This window comes from Pelophylax lessonae (assembly GCF_965119305.1).
Source record: "Pelophylax lessonae genome assembly, chromosome: 5".
NCBI lineage: Eukaryota > Metazoa > Chordata > Amphibia > Anura > Ranidae > Pelophylax > Pelophylax lessonae.
In genome coordinates, this window is record NC_138772.1 from 509,635,019 (window position 1) to 509,650,266 (window position 15,248).

At 45.8% G+C, this 15,248-nt stretch overlaps 1 protein-coding gene across 3 annotated transcripts in view; it reads right to left on the reverse strand.

The window, feature by feature from the left end:
* The window catches only part of SAMD12 (sterile alpha motif domain containing 12), a 959,826-nt gene extending 945,017 nt beyond the window's left edge, over positions 1–14,809 (reverse strand). For all 3 annotated transcript variants that reach the window (XM_082258230.1, XM_082258229.1, XM_082258231.1), the window contains exon 1: positions 14,689–14,809. In XM_082258230.1, the coding sequence (XP_082114356.1) occupies positions 14,689–14,701 (13 nt within the window). In that variant the 5' untranslated portion in view covers positions 14,702–14,809. The remainder of the gene's footprint in view (positions 1–14,688) is intronic.
* Between the last annotated feature and the right edge of the window lie 439 nt (positions 14,810–15,248).

The window sequence follows — 15,248 nt, forward strand, 5'->3', positions numbered from 1 at the left end:
ACAACACCAGTGATAATGTCCAAACAAGTGAAAAAGCCGCAACACAGCTGTGCAGCTAGAAAGTACTTCTGTGAGAAAAAAACCTTCACCGCAATAAGTGATTCCTCCACCGGACTAAATGGCCTCCTGGCAGAGGTACTCTATGGGGCAGAACTGTATAAGAGGTTCTCTATGGGGGGCAGCACCTTCTGGAGGAGGAACTGTATAAGGTGAAATGCAGGGAGCATAGTGATGGAGAAGCATGATGGCAACATTTTATGGTGGGAAGGTAGAACTCTATGGAGACAGTGGTTTATGGTGAAAACACTTTATGAAGGACACTGTATAAGACACAGGTGTCAAAAACAAGGCCCGCGGGCCGAATCCATTTTATGTGGCCCTCGCACCTCTCCTGTAGCTGCAGGAGAGCTCCAGTCCTCCTCCAGTCCTCCTCCAGATCTTATACTTTCTGCTTTCCAGCAATGCCTCCAGCTTCTTCCCAGCAGCACCACAAGCTAAGGGAGGTGCACTGTGAGGTAAGGGAGGGTGGGGGACTCAACTTTTGATGGTGGAGAGGCTCTTGACGTCTTATGTAAGGGTAGGGGATGCTCTTGACATCTAGTCTTACAGATACTGTACAACCGGCCCTTTTGAGGGCAATCGTAATGCTGATGCGGCCCGCGATTAAATTAGAGTTTGACACCCCTGTATAAGACATCATGGTGTGCGACCATTTTCTTCTTTCATGCTTCTCCTTGTTGAATGCCAAGGTTCAGCACCCACCTTAACTCGTGGACTTTGCCTGAGTGGTGTTCTCTCTTCATTCTCCAGCTGAAGGACCCCAAGCACATGCGCTTCTGACATTTAAACAGTATCCCAGCATGCACAGAGGCATTCTCTTCTGCCAAATCACCAGGGCTGTACCAAATGCCTGTGCATTCATTTGTCAGGTTTTCTCCCACTGTCCAATATGCCTCCCTATTGGACCAGTTTTAAACCCTCTGCAGACAGACTGAGTTGCACCTGAGCATATTGAGAAGACTACACTTGCAGATCCTGCTCTCTGGTAAGTAGAGAGCAATAGATTAACCTGCAATCCCCCTGGTAAGCAGAAAGGATTCAGAACTATACTCTCTCTCTCTAGCACCTACCTAGGAGGGTGCTACATCCATAACCTTCTCATCTGTATTGAGGATTCCAGCTTGTGCAGCGTTTGTGAGATACAACAAAATCAGAGCGTGCATACCTAAAATACTCTTTCTCTCTCCGCTCTTTTATTTGCTCAGTACACAGCAGTTTAAGCACATAATGTAATTGTGAGTTTTATTAGGAAAACAAGCTGGCTGGCTATTTTTGGTTTGTCATCTGTTGGATAAATGCCCGTGTGCTGATTTGTTCCACCCACACAAGCTATGTTCAATAAAACAGAGATGTATATTCGAGCGTCCATGTAAGGGAGCCCATTGGGTATGCTAAACAAGGACATGGCTCAGGGGCTTTAATAAAGCAGCTGTTACTTCTCAAAGAGGCAGATTCCAAACTCTCCAATATTTCCAGATTAGAAAAAGGTACACCTGCCTCCCCTCCCTAGGCAGTGAGGCATCCGTGAGGTTTAAAGGGACTGGGTTTTAATCATATTCGTGCCCCTATAACTTTCTGCCAGTTTGTGTCCCCATATATAGCCGCCACTTTGTACTCCCATACTGCCCGGCTCTTCTGTATCTATATAAATTGCTCAGGCCTCTATGCACCTACAGTCCTTTACTACACATTTCTGCCCCATAGATCCCTTCCTATGCATTCCTTCTTAAAGTACTGCCGCCTTCACTCAATCCTTCCAGCATTCTACCCCCCCCCCATAGAGTCTCCCCATTGAGCTATTCTCCCTATGACTGCCATCATAGAGTACGCCCCCATACAGACCTTCCTCTATAAAGTTCTGCTCCTATAGAGCCCCCCTTATACAGCCCTTCCCCCCAAAGCAATGTGTCCCATATAATGCTGTCCCTATATAATCTCATTCATTCAGTTCTTTCTCCATTGAGCGCTGCTGCATAGATTACTTGCTCATACAGCCCTTCTATAAACTGCTGCCCCTACAGAATCCCCCACATGACACCTTCCCCATATGATGACCATAGAACAACTTCATACAGTCCTACCTTTATAAGATTTTGTTCCCATATCCTTCTACAGTCCTTCCACTATAAAATACTGCTTCAACACAGCTCCCCTCAAGTGATTATAGGACAATATCCCCCCGGACAATATCCCCCCCAGAACAATATCCCCCCCAGACAACATCCCCCCGGACAATATCCTCCCTGGACAACATCCCCCCGGACAATATCCTCCCTGGACAATATCCTCCCTGGACAATATCCCCCTAGACAATATCCCCCCTAGACAATATCCCCCTAGACAATATCCCCCTAGACAATATCCCCCTAGACAATATCCCCCCTAGACAATATCCCCCTAGACAATATCCCCCTAGACAATATCCCCCTAGACAATATCCCCCTAGACAATATCCCCCTAGACAATATCCCCCTAGACAATATCCCCCTAGACAATATCCCCCTAGACAATATCCCCCTAGACAATATCCCCCCTCTAACCCTAACCCTATGTCCAGGGGGATGTTTTCCAGGGGGATGTTGTCCCGGGGGGATGTTGTCCCGGGGGGGAATTATGTCCAGGGGGATGTTTGCCGGGGGGATATTGCCCCGGGGGATATTCTCCGGGGGGGATATTGTCCTGATACCCCTCAAGGTATTCCTCCAGGTGGTTCTGCCCCTAAGAGTACCTCTAATACAATTCTGCTCCATATAGAGTACCCCTAGTACACGTTTTCCTCTTTAAAATAATGCCAGTCCACCTAATATAGTCCTTCCTCCATATGCAGTTGCCCCCATAGCGCAGTCTTCTTCAATTCTCGCTTCATACGATGATGATGTCTTATACAGTGTCCTTCGTATAGTGCTTTCATCATAAACCACTGTCTCCATAGAGTTCTACCTCCCCAACCCTAAAATGTTGCCATCATGCTTCTCCATCACTATGCTCCCCGCATTTCACCTTATACAGTTCCTCCTCCAGAAGGTGCTGCCCCCCATAGAGAACCTCTTATACAGTTCTGCCCCATAGAGTACCTCTAATACAGTCTTTCTCTTTAAAATACTGCTTCCATATAGTGCCATTTATAAAGTCCTTCATCCATATGCAGGTGATCCCACAAAGTGCACCCTTATACTCCTTCCTCCATATGATGTTGCACCATAGAGTGCCCCTCATATAGCCTTTCCACCATAAACTGCTGCTCCCATAAAATTATTTCTCTAGAACAGGGGTGGGGAACATACGGCCCGCGGGCCATATGCGGCCCACAAAATCATTCGGTTCGGCCCCACATGGCACTGCAGGCAGCCGGGGAGCAGCACTATTTAATTATGTGGAGGAGGACCGTGGAGACGCGCAGGGTCACGTGTTCTGCCTTCACCAGACATCCCAAGTCTACCACAAGATGCGGGAGTCTCCCGCATGTGGCCTGCGGCTCCCTGACACCCACAAGTGCCGCCTGATATCCCAGCTGTCGGAACGGAGCCGATGCTTCCTGTATAGTTCCGGCTCTGTCCTGACAGTCTGAGTCACAGGCGGAGTGATATCAAATGCACTCCACCTGTGAGGAGACTCGGATATCACTCTGCCTGTGACTCAGACTGTCAGGACTGACCGAGAGAGGAAGCATCGGCTCTGCAGCATTAGTAGTAGACATACTACAGCCAGCAGTGGCCACAGCAATAACAGTCAGCACAGTACCAGCCAGCAGTGAGTACTACCCACAGCAGTACCAGCCAGCAGTACCCACAGCAGTACCAGCCAGCAGTACCAGCCAGCAGTACCCACAGCAGTACCCACAGGAATACCAGCCAGCATTTCCTACCTGCAGTACCAAGGGTGTACTCACTTTTGTGAGATACTGTATGTGCAAAACGTTTGCAGGACATAGTGCTGTTTGTGGTGGATTTTAATGGCAATAACATGAGACAGATTTGTTCTATTTAAAAAAAAAAATCATCTTTTATTGTACATCATTAAAACATAGTAGGCGCCCAAGACGACTACACTTAAAAGAAACACAAATTAATGTGGTAACAAAATATCCTTATGAGGTTTTTTGTATGAACACCTACAGTTTCTCACAAAAGTAAATATACTCCTCACATTTTTGGAAATATTTTGTTATATCTTTTCATAAGACCACACTGAAGAAATTACATTTTGCTACAATGTAAAGTAGTGACTAGTACACAGCTTGCATAAAGTGTAAATTTACTGTCCCCTCAAAATAACACAAACAGCCAATAATGTCTAAACTGCTGGGAACAAAAGTGAGAACACCCCTAAGTGGAAATGTCCAAATTGGGCCCAAAGTGTCAATATTTTGCATGGCCACCATTATTTTCCAGCACTGCATTAACTCTCTTGGGCATGGAGTTCACCAAAGCTTCACAGGTTGCCACTGGAGTCCTCTTCCACTCCTCCATGATGACATCACAGAGCTAGTGGATGTTAGAGACCTTGCACTCCTCCACCTTCTGGTTGAGGATGCCCCACCGATCCCCAATAGGGTTTAGGTCTGGAGACATGCTTCTTCCATCTCATTTACCCTCAAGGCAGTGGTCAACTTGGAGGTGTGTTTGGGGTCGTTATGTTGGAATACGGCCCTGCGGCCCAGTCCCTTAAGGGAGGGGATCAGGCTCTGCATCAGTATGTCACAGTACATGTTGACATTCATGGTTCCCTCAATGAACTGTGGCTCCTTAGTTCCGGCAGCCCCAGACCATGACACTCCCACCACCATGCTTGACTGTAGGAAAGACACACTTGTCTTTGTACTCCTCTCCCGGTTGCCACCACACACGCTTGACACCATCTGAACCAAATAAGTTTATCTTGTTCTTATCAGACCCCAGGACATGGTTCCAGTAATCAATGTCCTTAGTCTGCTTGTCTTCTGCAAACTGTTTGTGGGCTTTCTTGTGCATCATCTTTAGAAGAGGCTTGCTTCTGGAATGACAGCCATGCAGACCGATTTGATGCAGTGTGCGGCGTATGGTCTGAGCACTGACAGGCTGACCCCCCCACCCCTTCAACCTCTGCAGCAATGCTGGCAGCACTCATACGTCTATTTCCCAAAGACAACCTCTGGATATGATGCTGAGCACATGCACTCAACTTCTTTGGTTGACCATGGCGAGGCCTGTTCTGAGTGGAACCTGTCCTGTTAAACCGCTGCCTTTATGTAGAGCAGCAATTCCTTTTTTTCAGATCCTCAGAGAGCTCTTTGCCATGAGATACCATGTTAAATTTCCAGTGATCAGTATGAGAGAGTGATACCACCAAATTTAACACACTTGCTCCCCATTCACTCCTGAGACCGTGTCATGTAATTGGGCCCAATTTGGAAATTTTCACTTAGGGGTGTACTCACTTTTGTTGCTGGCGGTTTAGACATTAATGGCTGTGTGTTGAGTTATTTTGAGGGGACAGCAAATTTACACTGTTATACAAGCTGTACACTCACTACTTTACATTGTAGCAAAGTGTCATTTCTTCAGTGTTGTCACATGAAAAGATATAATAAAATATTTACAAAAATGTATGGGGGGTACTCACTTTTGTGAGATACTGCATATACATTCAATGCATCGATTAAGGTATGTACATTTTTGTAAATGTGACTCCTTAGTGTTACAAGGTCTCAGGTGTGAATGGGGAGCAGGTGTGTTAAATTTGGTGTTATCGCTCTCACTCTCTCATACTGGTCACTGGAAGTTCAACATGGCACCTCATGGCAAAGAACTCTCTGAGGATCTGAAAAAAGAATTGTTGCTCTACCTCAAGATGGCCTAAAGTTTCCAGGGATCCTCAAACTACGGCCCTCCAGCTGTTGCAGAACTACATATCCCATGAGGCATTGTAAAACTCTGACATTCACAGACATGACTAGGCATGATGGGAATTGTAGTTCCTGAACAACTGGAGGGCCATAGTTTGAAGACCCTTGGCCTAGACTATAAGAAGATTGCCAAGACCCTGAAACTGAGATGCAGGACGGTGGCCAAGACCATACAGCGGTTTAACAGGAAAGGTTCTTATTATTATCATCAGTAACAAAATAACAATATATAATTTTCTTCAGAAACATTTCTATAGAAAGTATATCAAAGTCATCACTTACATGCATTGTAGTAAGAGGTATACTTATGTCCCATATGTCTGGGGGCGGACACAGGGGATTAGCATCTCATTGGCATCTATTTGTTATGTTTTAATTCCCAACCTATATTAGCGCGTATGTATTATTCTTATAGAGGTGTTTTGCCTGATTTTTTAGGGGATGAAGATCCAATGTGTGTTGATGAAGTGTGGTTACAATGGGCATAGGATCAGTTTGATTTTAGTTGGTAAGAGTAATATATATATATATATATATATATATATATATATATATATATATATATATATATATATACACACACACACACACCTATAGCGGAGGGAGTTATTTTGTTCAAAATTAGATTCATATAGCCTAAATATCCCTATTGTTCTGTAGATCTAAACGTCAGTCACGCGCGGGAAGCTAGGGGGCGAGCGCGCGCCGCTCCCGCCCCCACTCGGCAGCGGGGTAGCCTATGCACTGGGTAGGCAGCTCCGATTGCCGCCTGACACCCGTGATCTCTCCCCGCTGAGAGCTGTGTAAACACAGCTGACCGTTCTTCTCCCTGAAATGATCATAGAGCCCATGTGATCTTTCTATATAGGATCACATGTTTCTATGGTCATTTCAGAAGCCAAGCCCCCTTACAGTTAGAATCACTCCCCTAGGCTCACATTTAACCCCTTGATCCCCCACAGGATTAACCCCTTCCCTGCCAATGGCATTATTACAGTAACAGTGCATATTTTTAGCACTGATTACTGTAGTAATGTCACTGGTCCCCCCAAAAGTGTCAAAAATGTCAGTTAGGGGTCCAATCTGTCCACCACAATGTCGCAGTCCTGCAAAAAAAAAAAAAAACGCAGGTAGCGCATTACTAGGAAAAAAACAAAAAAATTTAAATGACATAAACCTTTCCCGTAGTTAGTAGACACAATAAACCAATCAAAATACGCTTATTGTGTTTTTTTTACCAAAAATGCTCAAAAACTTAATCTCACACTCTTGTTCTGCACAACATGTAAATGGACATTTGCGCAAATTTGTGCGTATTCGTGCGCAATTGCTTGCATGATGCGTAAATTACTGACCAAAAAAGCAGATTTTTCTAATTTTTTTTTTTACTGAAGAATGCACGGCGCTTGTTTATGCACCTGTGTGTACAGGCACATTACAATTAATGGGCTGTATTTTAGCTCAGTAAAAAAAAAAAAAAAGCTGCACTGAGCTTTTTCAAGCTGCAGTGTGCTAGAGGCCTTTGAGTTTATGTGCAGATGTCCCTTAGCTGCATAGACAGGTTTATTTTTGTTAAGGTGTACTAACCCTTCAATGCTTGTGAGTTCAGTATCACTTCTTCCGAACCAGGCGGCTCCTACAGGCACAGCGACATACCTGTGCATCGTTGGCCTCTTCCGGGTACAAGGTGCACCCGCCATCTCCCGCTGAGTTTAGACACAGCAGAATTGTGTCAGCAGTTCCAGGCCAGAGATTCATGGCCAAGACCTGCTGATCGGCTGTGTCCAATCACAGCCCAGAGCCCTGTGTTGACAAGCAACACAGGGCTCTGTACAAAGGGGACAATCTCTTTGTTTTTTTTTTTTTTCAAACAAAGAGAATGTAGGTAAAAAGCAGCACAGAATACACACATTAACACCTGTTAGGCTCACACTTAACCCCTTGATTACCGAGATGATAACCCCTTCCCAGCCAGTGTCATTAGTACAGTGACAGTGTATAGTATTATCACTGATCAATGTATTAGTGTCATAGGTGATGTCAGTGCAGTGTTGCCAACCTTCCAGATTGAAATTTACTGACATGACAACCCAAACTTTACTGGCACAGACAAGGTTTTACTGGCATTTTAAAAAGTTGCAAAATTAGTGTTAAAGCTGAGTTCCACCCTGGGAATACTTTTTTAAATAAAAATACCCCCGGGACAGTCAGGGCTAGTGCATTCCACAATGGCTAGCCTCTGATCTGTCCCGGGTTGCACTTACCTTTTAGGAGAAATACTTACCTTGAAAATGTCTTGTCCAGCGCTGCCATCTCAGGTGTGGGCAGCTTGAAGCCAGCGCGATCCTCTTCTGCGTCCTCTTCCGTCTTCTTCGGTCCCACGATGCACTGCACCGGCCCCACCGTCACAGCCCAGAAGCTGTTTAGAAGGGAATGACGCACGCGCCCCGGAACTGACGTCGGGGCCGGTGCAGGCGCAATGATTCCTGGGAGCGATGACGTTCAGCTCCCAGGAATCATTGCATGCCAGGAAGTGACGACGGGCCGTGGCCGCCGAGGGGAGGAAGAAGGAAGTAAGGTAAGTATATTTTCTTCTATACGAGGTTAGTAAAAAAAAAAAAAAAAAATTTGATTATCCATTTGTTTTTCAGGTGACCCGGAGCGAGAAGATGGAGGTAAGTATAAATTTAGGGTGGAACTCCACTCTAAGTGCAAACTTCAGTATTTAGGCTACAAACAAGTACAATATGTAATTAGCAATGTGATTTAAGGTAGATATTAAAGGCAAAAAAAGATATATCTCATTTCTTTTTCAATATATTAAGTAAGTAACTCAGGTACAGGACTCAGGAGGGCAAGAAATTAGAATGGATGGCACACGCACATGAAATTGACACTCACAATGAGACTGACAGCAGTGTGTAGCAGCACAGATCACCGACACGACACATCCCCTCCTGAGTCATAGCGACAGCCTCTCTCCATGCCAGGTGGTCCCTTCAGTCCACGTCAGTCCAAACAGCACCGACAGTTCTGCTCCCGTGTTGCATTGCTCCCATCCTGCAGTGCAGACCCACACACGAGGCTCTGGTCTCTCTGCTTGGCTCCCTTACCCCATGACATCACACCACATGCTCAGGCACCGCCTCCGCCAGACCCGCCAGCACCGCCTGAACACACTGTAGCAGGCACTCCAATGGCCTCGGCTGGCTCCAGACCGGAACTGCCATATTTTTTACTGGCAACCTTTTCCTGTCACTGGCATTTACTGGCAGGAGAAAAGTACCCATTTTTTACTGGCTGCCAGTAAAAATACGAACGGTTAGCAACACAGTGCCAGTGTAAGTCTCCCTCCCACCCAGTGTCAGTTAGTGTCAGAATGTCCACCACACTATCGCGGTCCCACTATAAGTTGCTGACCACAGCTACTAGTATAAATAAAAAATCCAGTATATATATTTCAGGTACTTATATAGCGCTGTCAATTTACGCAGCACTTTACATATACATTACAAATTCACATCAGTCCCTGCCCTCAAGGAGCTTACAATCTAAGGTCCCTAACTCACATTCATACATACATAGTAGGGACAATTTTTCTTTATTTTTTTTATACAGGATCCGATTAACCTACCAGCATGTCTTTGGAGATATATATATATATATATATATATATATATATATATATTACACACATACACACACACATATACACACACGCACACACCATAGTTTGTGAAAGCTATAAATTTCACTTAAGCCAATCAATATACACTTATCGGGAAGAAATTAGATTTTATTCAAAATATTTTTACCAGAAATTAGAAAATATTGGGGTTTTTTTCACAAGTTTTGGTCTTTATTCATTTATATAATAATAATAATAAAAAAATAAATAAATAAAAAATCCAGTGGTGATCAAATATCCCCAAAAGAAAGCGCTATTTGTGAGAAAAATATATAAATTTCATTTGAGTACAGCATTGCGTGACTGTGCAATTACCATTTAGAGTAGCACAATACTAAATAGCAAAAAATGGTCTGGTCATGAAGGGGGTAAAACCTTCTGGAGCTGAAGTGGTTAGGACACCTCTCACATGGGTGGCCTGGTCAGGTTTGCCAGTCATTTCTTTAGGCAGACCTGATCAGAAGATCCATGTCAGTCTATGGGCGGCCAGATGTAAGCAGACTTGTGTCCATTTAAAACCTACTACCATTTCGGACCTAAACATGGTGGATCAGAGGAAATCGGCTATAAACGGACGCAAGTCATATACAGTATCTCATGAAAGTGAGTACACCCCTCACATTTTTGTAAATATTTTATTATATCTTTTTATGTGACAACTCTGAAGAAATGACACTTTGCTACAATGTAATGTAGTGAGTGTACAGCTTGTATAACAGTGTAAATTTGCTGTCCCCTCAAAATAACTCCACAAACAGCTATTTAATGTCTAAACCACTGGCAACAAAAGTGAGTACACCCCTAAGTGAAAATGTCCAAATTGGGCCCAATTAGCAGTTTTCCCTCAATGGTGTCATGTGACTCGTTAGTGTTACAAAGTCTCAGTTGTGGATGTGGAGCAGGTGTGTTAAATTTGGTTTTATCGCTCTCACTCTCTCATACTGGTCACTGGAAGTTCAACATGGCACCTCATGGCAAAGAACTCTCTGAGGATCTGAAAAAAGAATTGTTGCACTACATAAAGATGGCCTAGGCTGTAAGAAGATTGCCAAGACCCTGAAACTGAGCTGCAGCATGGTGGCCAAGACCATACAGTGGTTTAACAGGACAGGTTCCACTCAGAACAGGCCTCGCCATGGTCAACCAAAGAAGTTGGGTGCAAGTGCTCAGCGTCATATCCAGAGGTTGTCTTTGGGAAATAGACGTATGAGTGCTGCCAGCATTGCTGCAGAGGTTGAAGGGGTGGGGGGGTCAGCCTGTCAGTGCTCAGACCATACGCCGCACACTGCATCAAATTGGTCTGCATGGCTGTCATCCCAGAAGGAAGCCTCTTCTAAAGATGATGCACAAGAAAACCCACAAACAGTTTGCAGAAGACAAGCATGTTCTGTGGTCTGATGAGACCAATATAAACGTAATTTGTTCAGATTGTGTCAAGCGTGTGTGACGGCAACCAGCTGAGAAGTACAAAGACAAGTGTGTCTTGCCTACAGTCCAAACATGGTGGTGAGAAAGTTATGGTCTGGGGCTGCCGACACTGGGGAGCTACAGTTAATTGAGGGAACCATGAATACCAACATGTACTGTGACATACTGAAGCAGAGCATGATCCCCTCCCTTCAGAGACTGGGCCACAGGGCAGTATTCCAACATGATAACGCCCCCAAACACACCTCCAAGATGACCACTGCCTTGCTAAAGAAGCTGAGGGTAAAGGTGATGGGCTGGCCAAGCATGTCTCCAGACCTAAACCCTATTGAGCATCTATGGGGCATCCTCAAATGGAAGGTGGAGGAGCGCAAGGTCTCTAACAACCACCAGCTCCGTGATATCATGCAGGAGTGGAAGAGGACTCCAGTGGCAACCTGTGAAGCTCCGCTGAACTCCATGCCCAAGAGGGTTAAGGCTCGGTTCACATATATGCGATGCGGGAAGGCTGCGAATTCGCAGCCTGTTCCCGCATCGCACACGCACCCCCGGCAGTTCACACTGCCATATGCGATACGCTGGGGGTGTCAATGTAATCTTAACGACACCCCCAGTTTGATCGCATATCGCAGTGCGATCGTGCAGTTCGCACAGGATGGGATCGCACAAGTGTGAACCGCTGTGCGATCCGATCCTGATGCGGCTGCAAAAATGCCTCCTGTGCGTGTTTGCACCGGGTGCGATGCGAATTTAGCCATACAAACTGTATGGCTAAACTCGCACCGCACAGCTGATCGCATGTAATGTCGGAGCAGTGCGCTCCGACATTACATGCGAACCCGGCACTCGCAGAAGTGTGAACCGGGTCTACGTCAGTGCTGGAAAATAATGGTGGCCACACAAAATATTGACACTTTTTGCCCAGTTTGGACATTTTCACTTAGGGTGTACTCACTTTTGTTGCCAGCGGTTTATACATTAATGGCTGTGTTGAGTTATTTTGAGGGGACAGCAAATTTACACTGTTATACAAGCTGTACACTCACTACTTTACATTGTAGCAAAGTGACATTTCTTCAGTGTTGTGGAAAAGATAGAATACAATATATACAATGTATAGACACAAATGTCACAAAAGTTGCATTCATTCCAATCTGTACCGATTCAGTGGGAGATCTGTTTAAGGACCCCCCCCCCCCCCCCTGCTGACCGGGCCGCACACGGCCTGCGTGAAAGGGGCCTACAAAGTCCAAGGACACAGGCCCTAGGCCCAGGAGATTGTACAATCAGGTTGTAACATATATATAGTCAGCTTTAGATATAAGGGGACAGGGACCAATGTATAAAAAAGTGGGCTAGCAAGAAAATCTCTTGTTGCCCATGGCAACTGCCAACACTCATTTTTAGAGTCCTCAACAGATATGTTGGTTGCTTCGGGCAACGAGAATTTTCTCCTTGTTGATTTTTTTGTACATTTGCCCTGTACAGGCCATGTCTAGAACTTTATAAAAAAAAAAAAAAAAAAAATCACAAATTGTTCTAAAGAAGGGGTCTCCAAACTATGGCCCATGGACCACATCTGGCCCACTACAAGATATTATCTGACCCACAGCTAGGGTGAGTTGCGAATCCTTAATTGGTACAAATAGAGGATTAAGGTTGGCAGAGGCCTATGGTCTCAGCTGCAATCTCCCCAAAGTAAGGGGGGGGACTCTGATGGAGACCATGATGTAGTGGGTACTCTGATCAGGACCATTATGTAAAGAGGAACCTTAATAGGGACCATGATGTTAAGCAGGACTCTGATGAGGACCCTGATGCAAGGTGGGGCTCTGATCAAGACCCCTGATGCAAGGTGGGGTCCTGATCGGGACACTGGTGCAATGGGAGATTCTTATTGGGACCCTGGTGCAAGGGGGGTTCTGATCGGGACCCTGGTGCAAGGGGGGGGGGGTTCTGCTCGGGACTCTGATGCAAGGGGTTCTCTGACCAGGACCCTGGTGCAGGAGGGGGGGGGCTCTGATTGGAACCCTGATGTTAACAGGAACCCCAATGGGGACCCGGATGTAAAGGGAGACTATGATTGGGACCCTGATGTAAAGAGGAACCCCAATGTGGACCCTGATAAAAGGGGGTACTCTGATGGGGACTTTGCTATAAGAGGGGACTTTGATGGGAACTTTAATATAAGGGAAGACTCTAAATTGGGAACTGCATGTAATGGGAGACTCTGATCTGGAACTCGGATGGGGACCCTGAGGAAGGGGGAGGGGGGGACTCTGATGGGGACCCTGAGGAAGGGAGAGGGGGGGACTCTGATGGGGACCCTGAGGAAGGGGGAGGGGGGGGGGACTCTGATGGGGACCCTGAGGAAGGGGGAGGGGGGGGACTCTGATGGGGACCCTGAGGAAGGGGGAGGGGGGGGGACTCTGATGGGGACCCTGAGGAAGGGGGAGGGGGGGGACTCTGATGGGGACCCTGAGGAAATGGGGAGGGGGGGACTCTGATGGGGACCCTGAGGAAATGGGGGAGAGACTCTCATGGGGACCCCGAGGAAAGGAGGGATAGACTCTCATGGGGACCCTGAGCAAAGGGGGGAGAGACTCTCATGGGGACCCCAATGAAGGAGGGGGACTCTGATGGGGACCCCCCTAATAGAAGGGAGAATCTGATGGGGACCCAGATGTAAAGGGCAAACTCTGATAGGGACCCTGATGTCAGGAAGGACTCTGATGGGGACCCTGATATAAGGGCAGACTCTGATCATACCTTCCAACTTGAGACGGGAATGAGGGAAACCTATTGGCAAAAGTGTGTAGGCATAAGACACACCCCCTGCCACGCCCCCTTAAAAGGAGAATTATACAAAAAATAAATATTAGGTAAACCAACAAGTGCTTCCCCCCCCCCCCCCCCCGCTACTATTCCTTTATACTCGCTATTGAAAGTTACAAATACAGCAATTTAGAAATTGGATGAAAGGTTTAGCACTGGGAAACACTTTTTGAAAGTCCATTTTATATACGACTATATAGATGAGACCAAAATGAGGGACAAATGAGAAGGAAATAGGGACAGAGGGACTTTGTTTGGAATCAGGGAGAGTTGGGAGCTACGTCTGATCCGGACCCTGATGTAAGCGGGGACTCCAATGTGGCCCTTATAATTAAAAGTTTGGACACCCCTGTTCTAAACAGTTTACAATGTAAAATGAGGCGACTTTTATGCAATGCAATGACAGATTTGCGGCATTATTCTAGCTTCGGTTGGACCTGTTAGGTGATAAGAGTTAAATCTTATGACTCAAAGCAAATAAAATGCAGCTTACATTGATTACCTATAATAAAGTAATGATTAGCCAGCACTGATTTATATGCCAATTCATACTAACTGCACCCAGAAGATATTATCTAGGGGCAATGCCAAAGTTCACTGGCAACCTCTGACCATGCCAGCAGCATCTGCAGCCCCTCTGACGTCATACTGCAGCCTGGTGATTGGCTGATGACCAGAGACTGCACCCCTCTACACTGATCCATGACATCACACTGCAATCCCAAAATACACACAATCACAACATTACCATCATAAATAGAAACCTTCTCAGCTCTGCATAGCAATCACTCACCTTCCACAGCCATGATCTCAGCACTGTCCTGATGCACACATTATTTCTGAAGCCAAGGGACCATCTGCCTCTTCTTCTATACAGCTGCTTATGTATTTCTGCTTTCACTGCTATGGGAAACCTGCAGAGAGCAAGCCTGGGAACCAGCGCAAGGCTTCATGGGAAATGTAGTTCTTTTGCTTTAGAGATCCTAACGTTTTTTTTGCTGATGCTTGCTGATGAAGTCAGAGAGATTTGATTTTAATAAATGACTGACCATTTTCAATCCACGTGCTAACTGTGGAGGAGATTTTGTGGAGGATGAGGATTTATAGGGGGGATGTGGTCTAGTAAGGACTACATTTCCCAGAATGCCTCATGGCAGGAGCTGAATTTGACAGCTAGTGCAAGTATTTCCTCAATAACTTCCTTCTCAGGTGCAGAGGCATGCTGGATAGATAACACAGTGCCTGCTCTGCTGGAAAAACTGGATTTTTCTACATAGCATCTGATTATTTCTAGAGGAAATATTCTACAACAGACTTTATTGTGATCACCACAATGTTACAATTGGGTTGCAA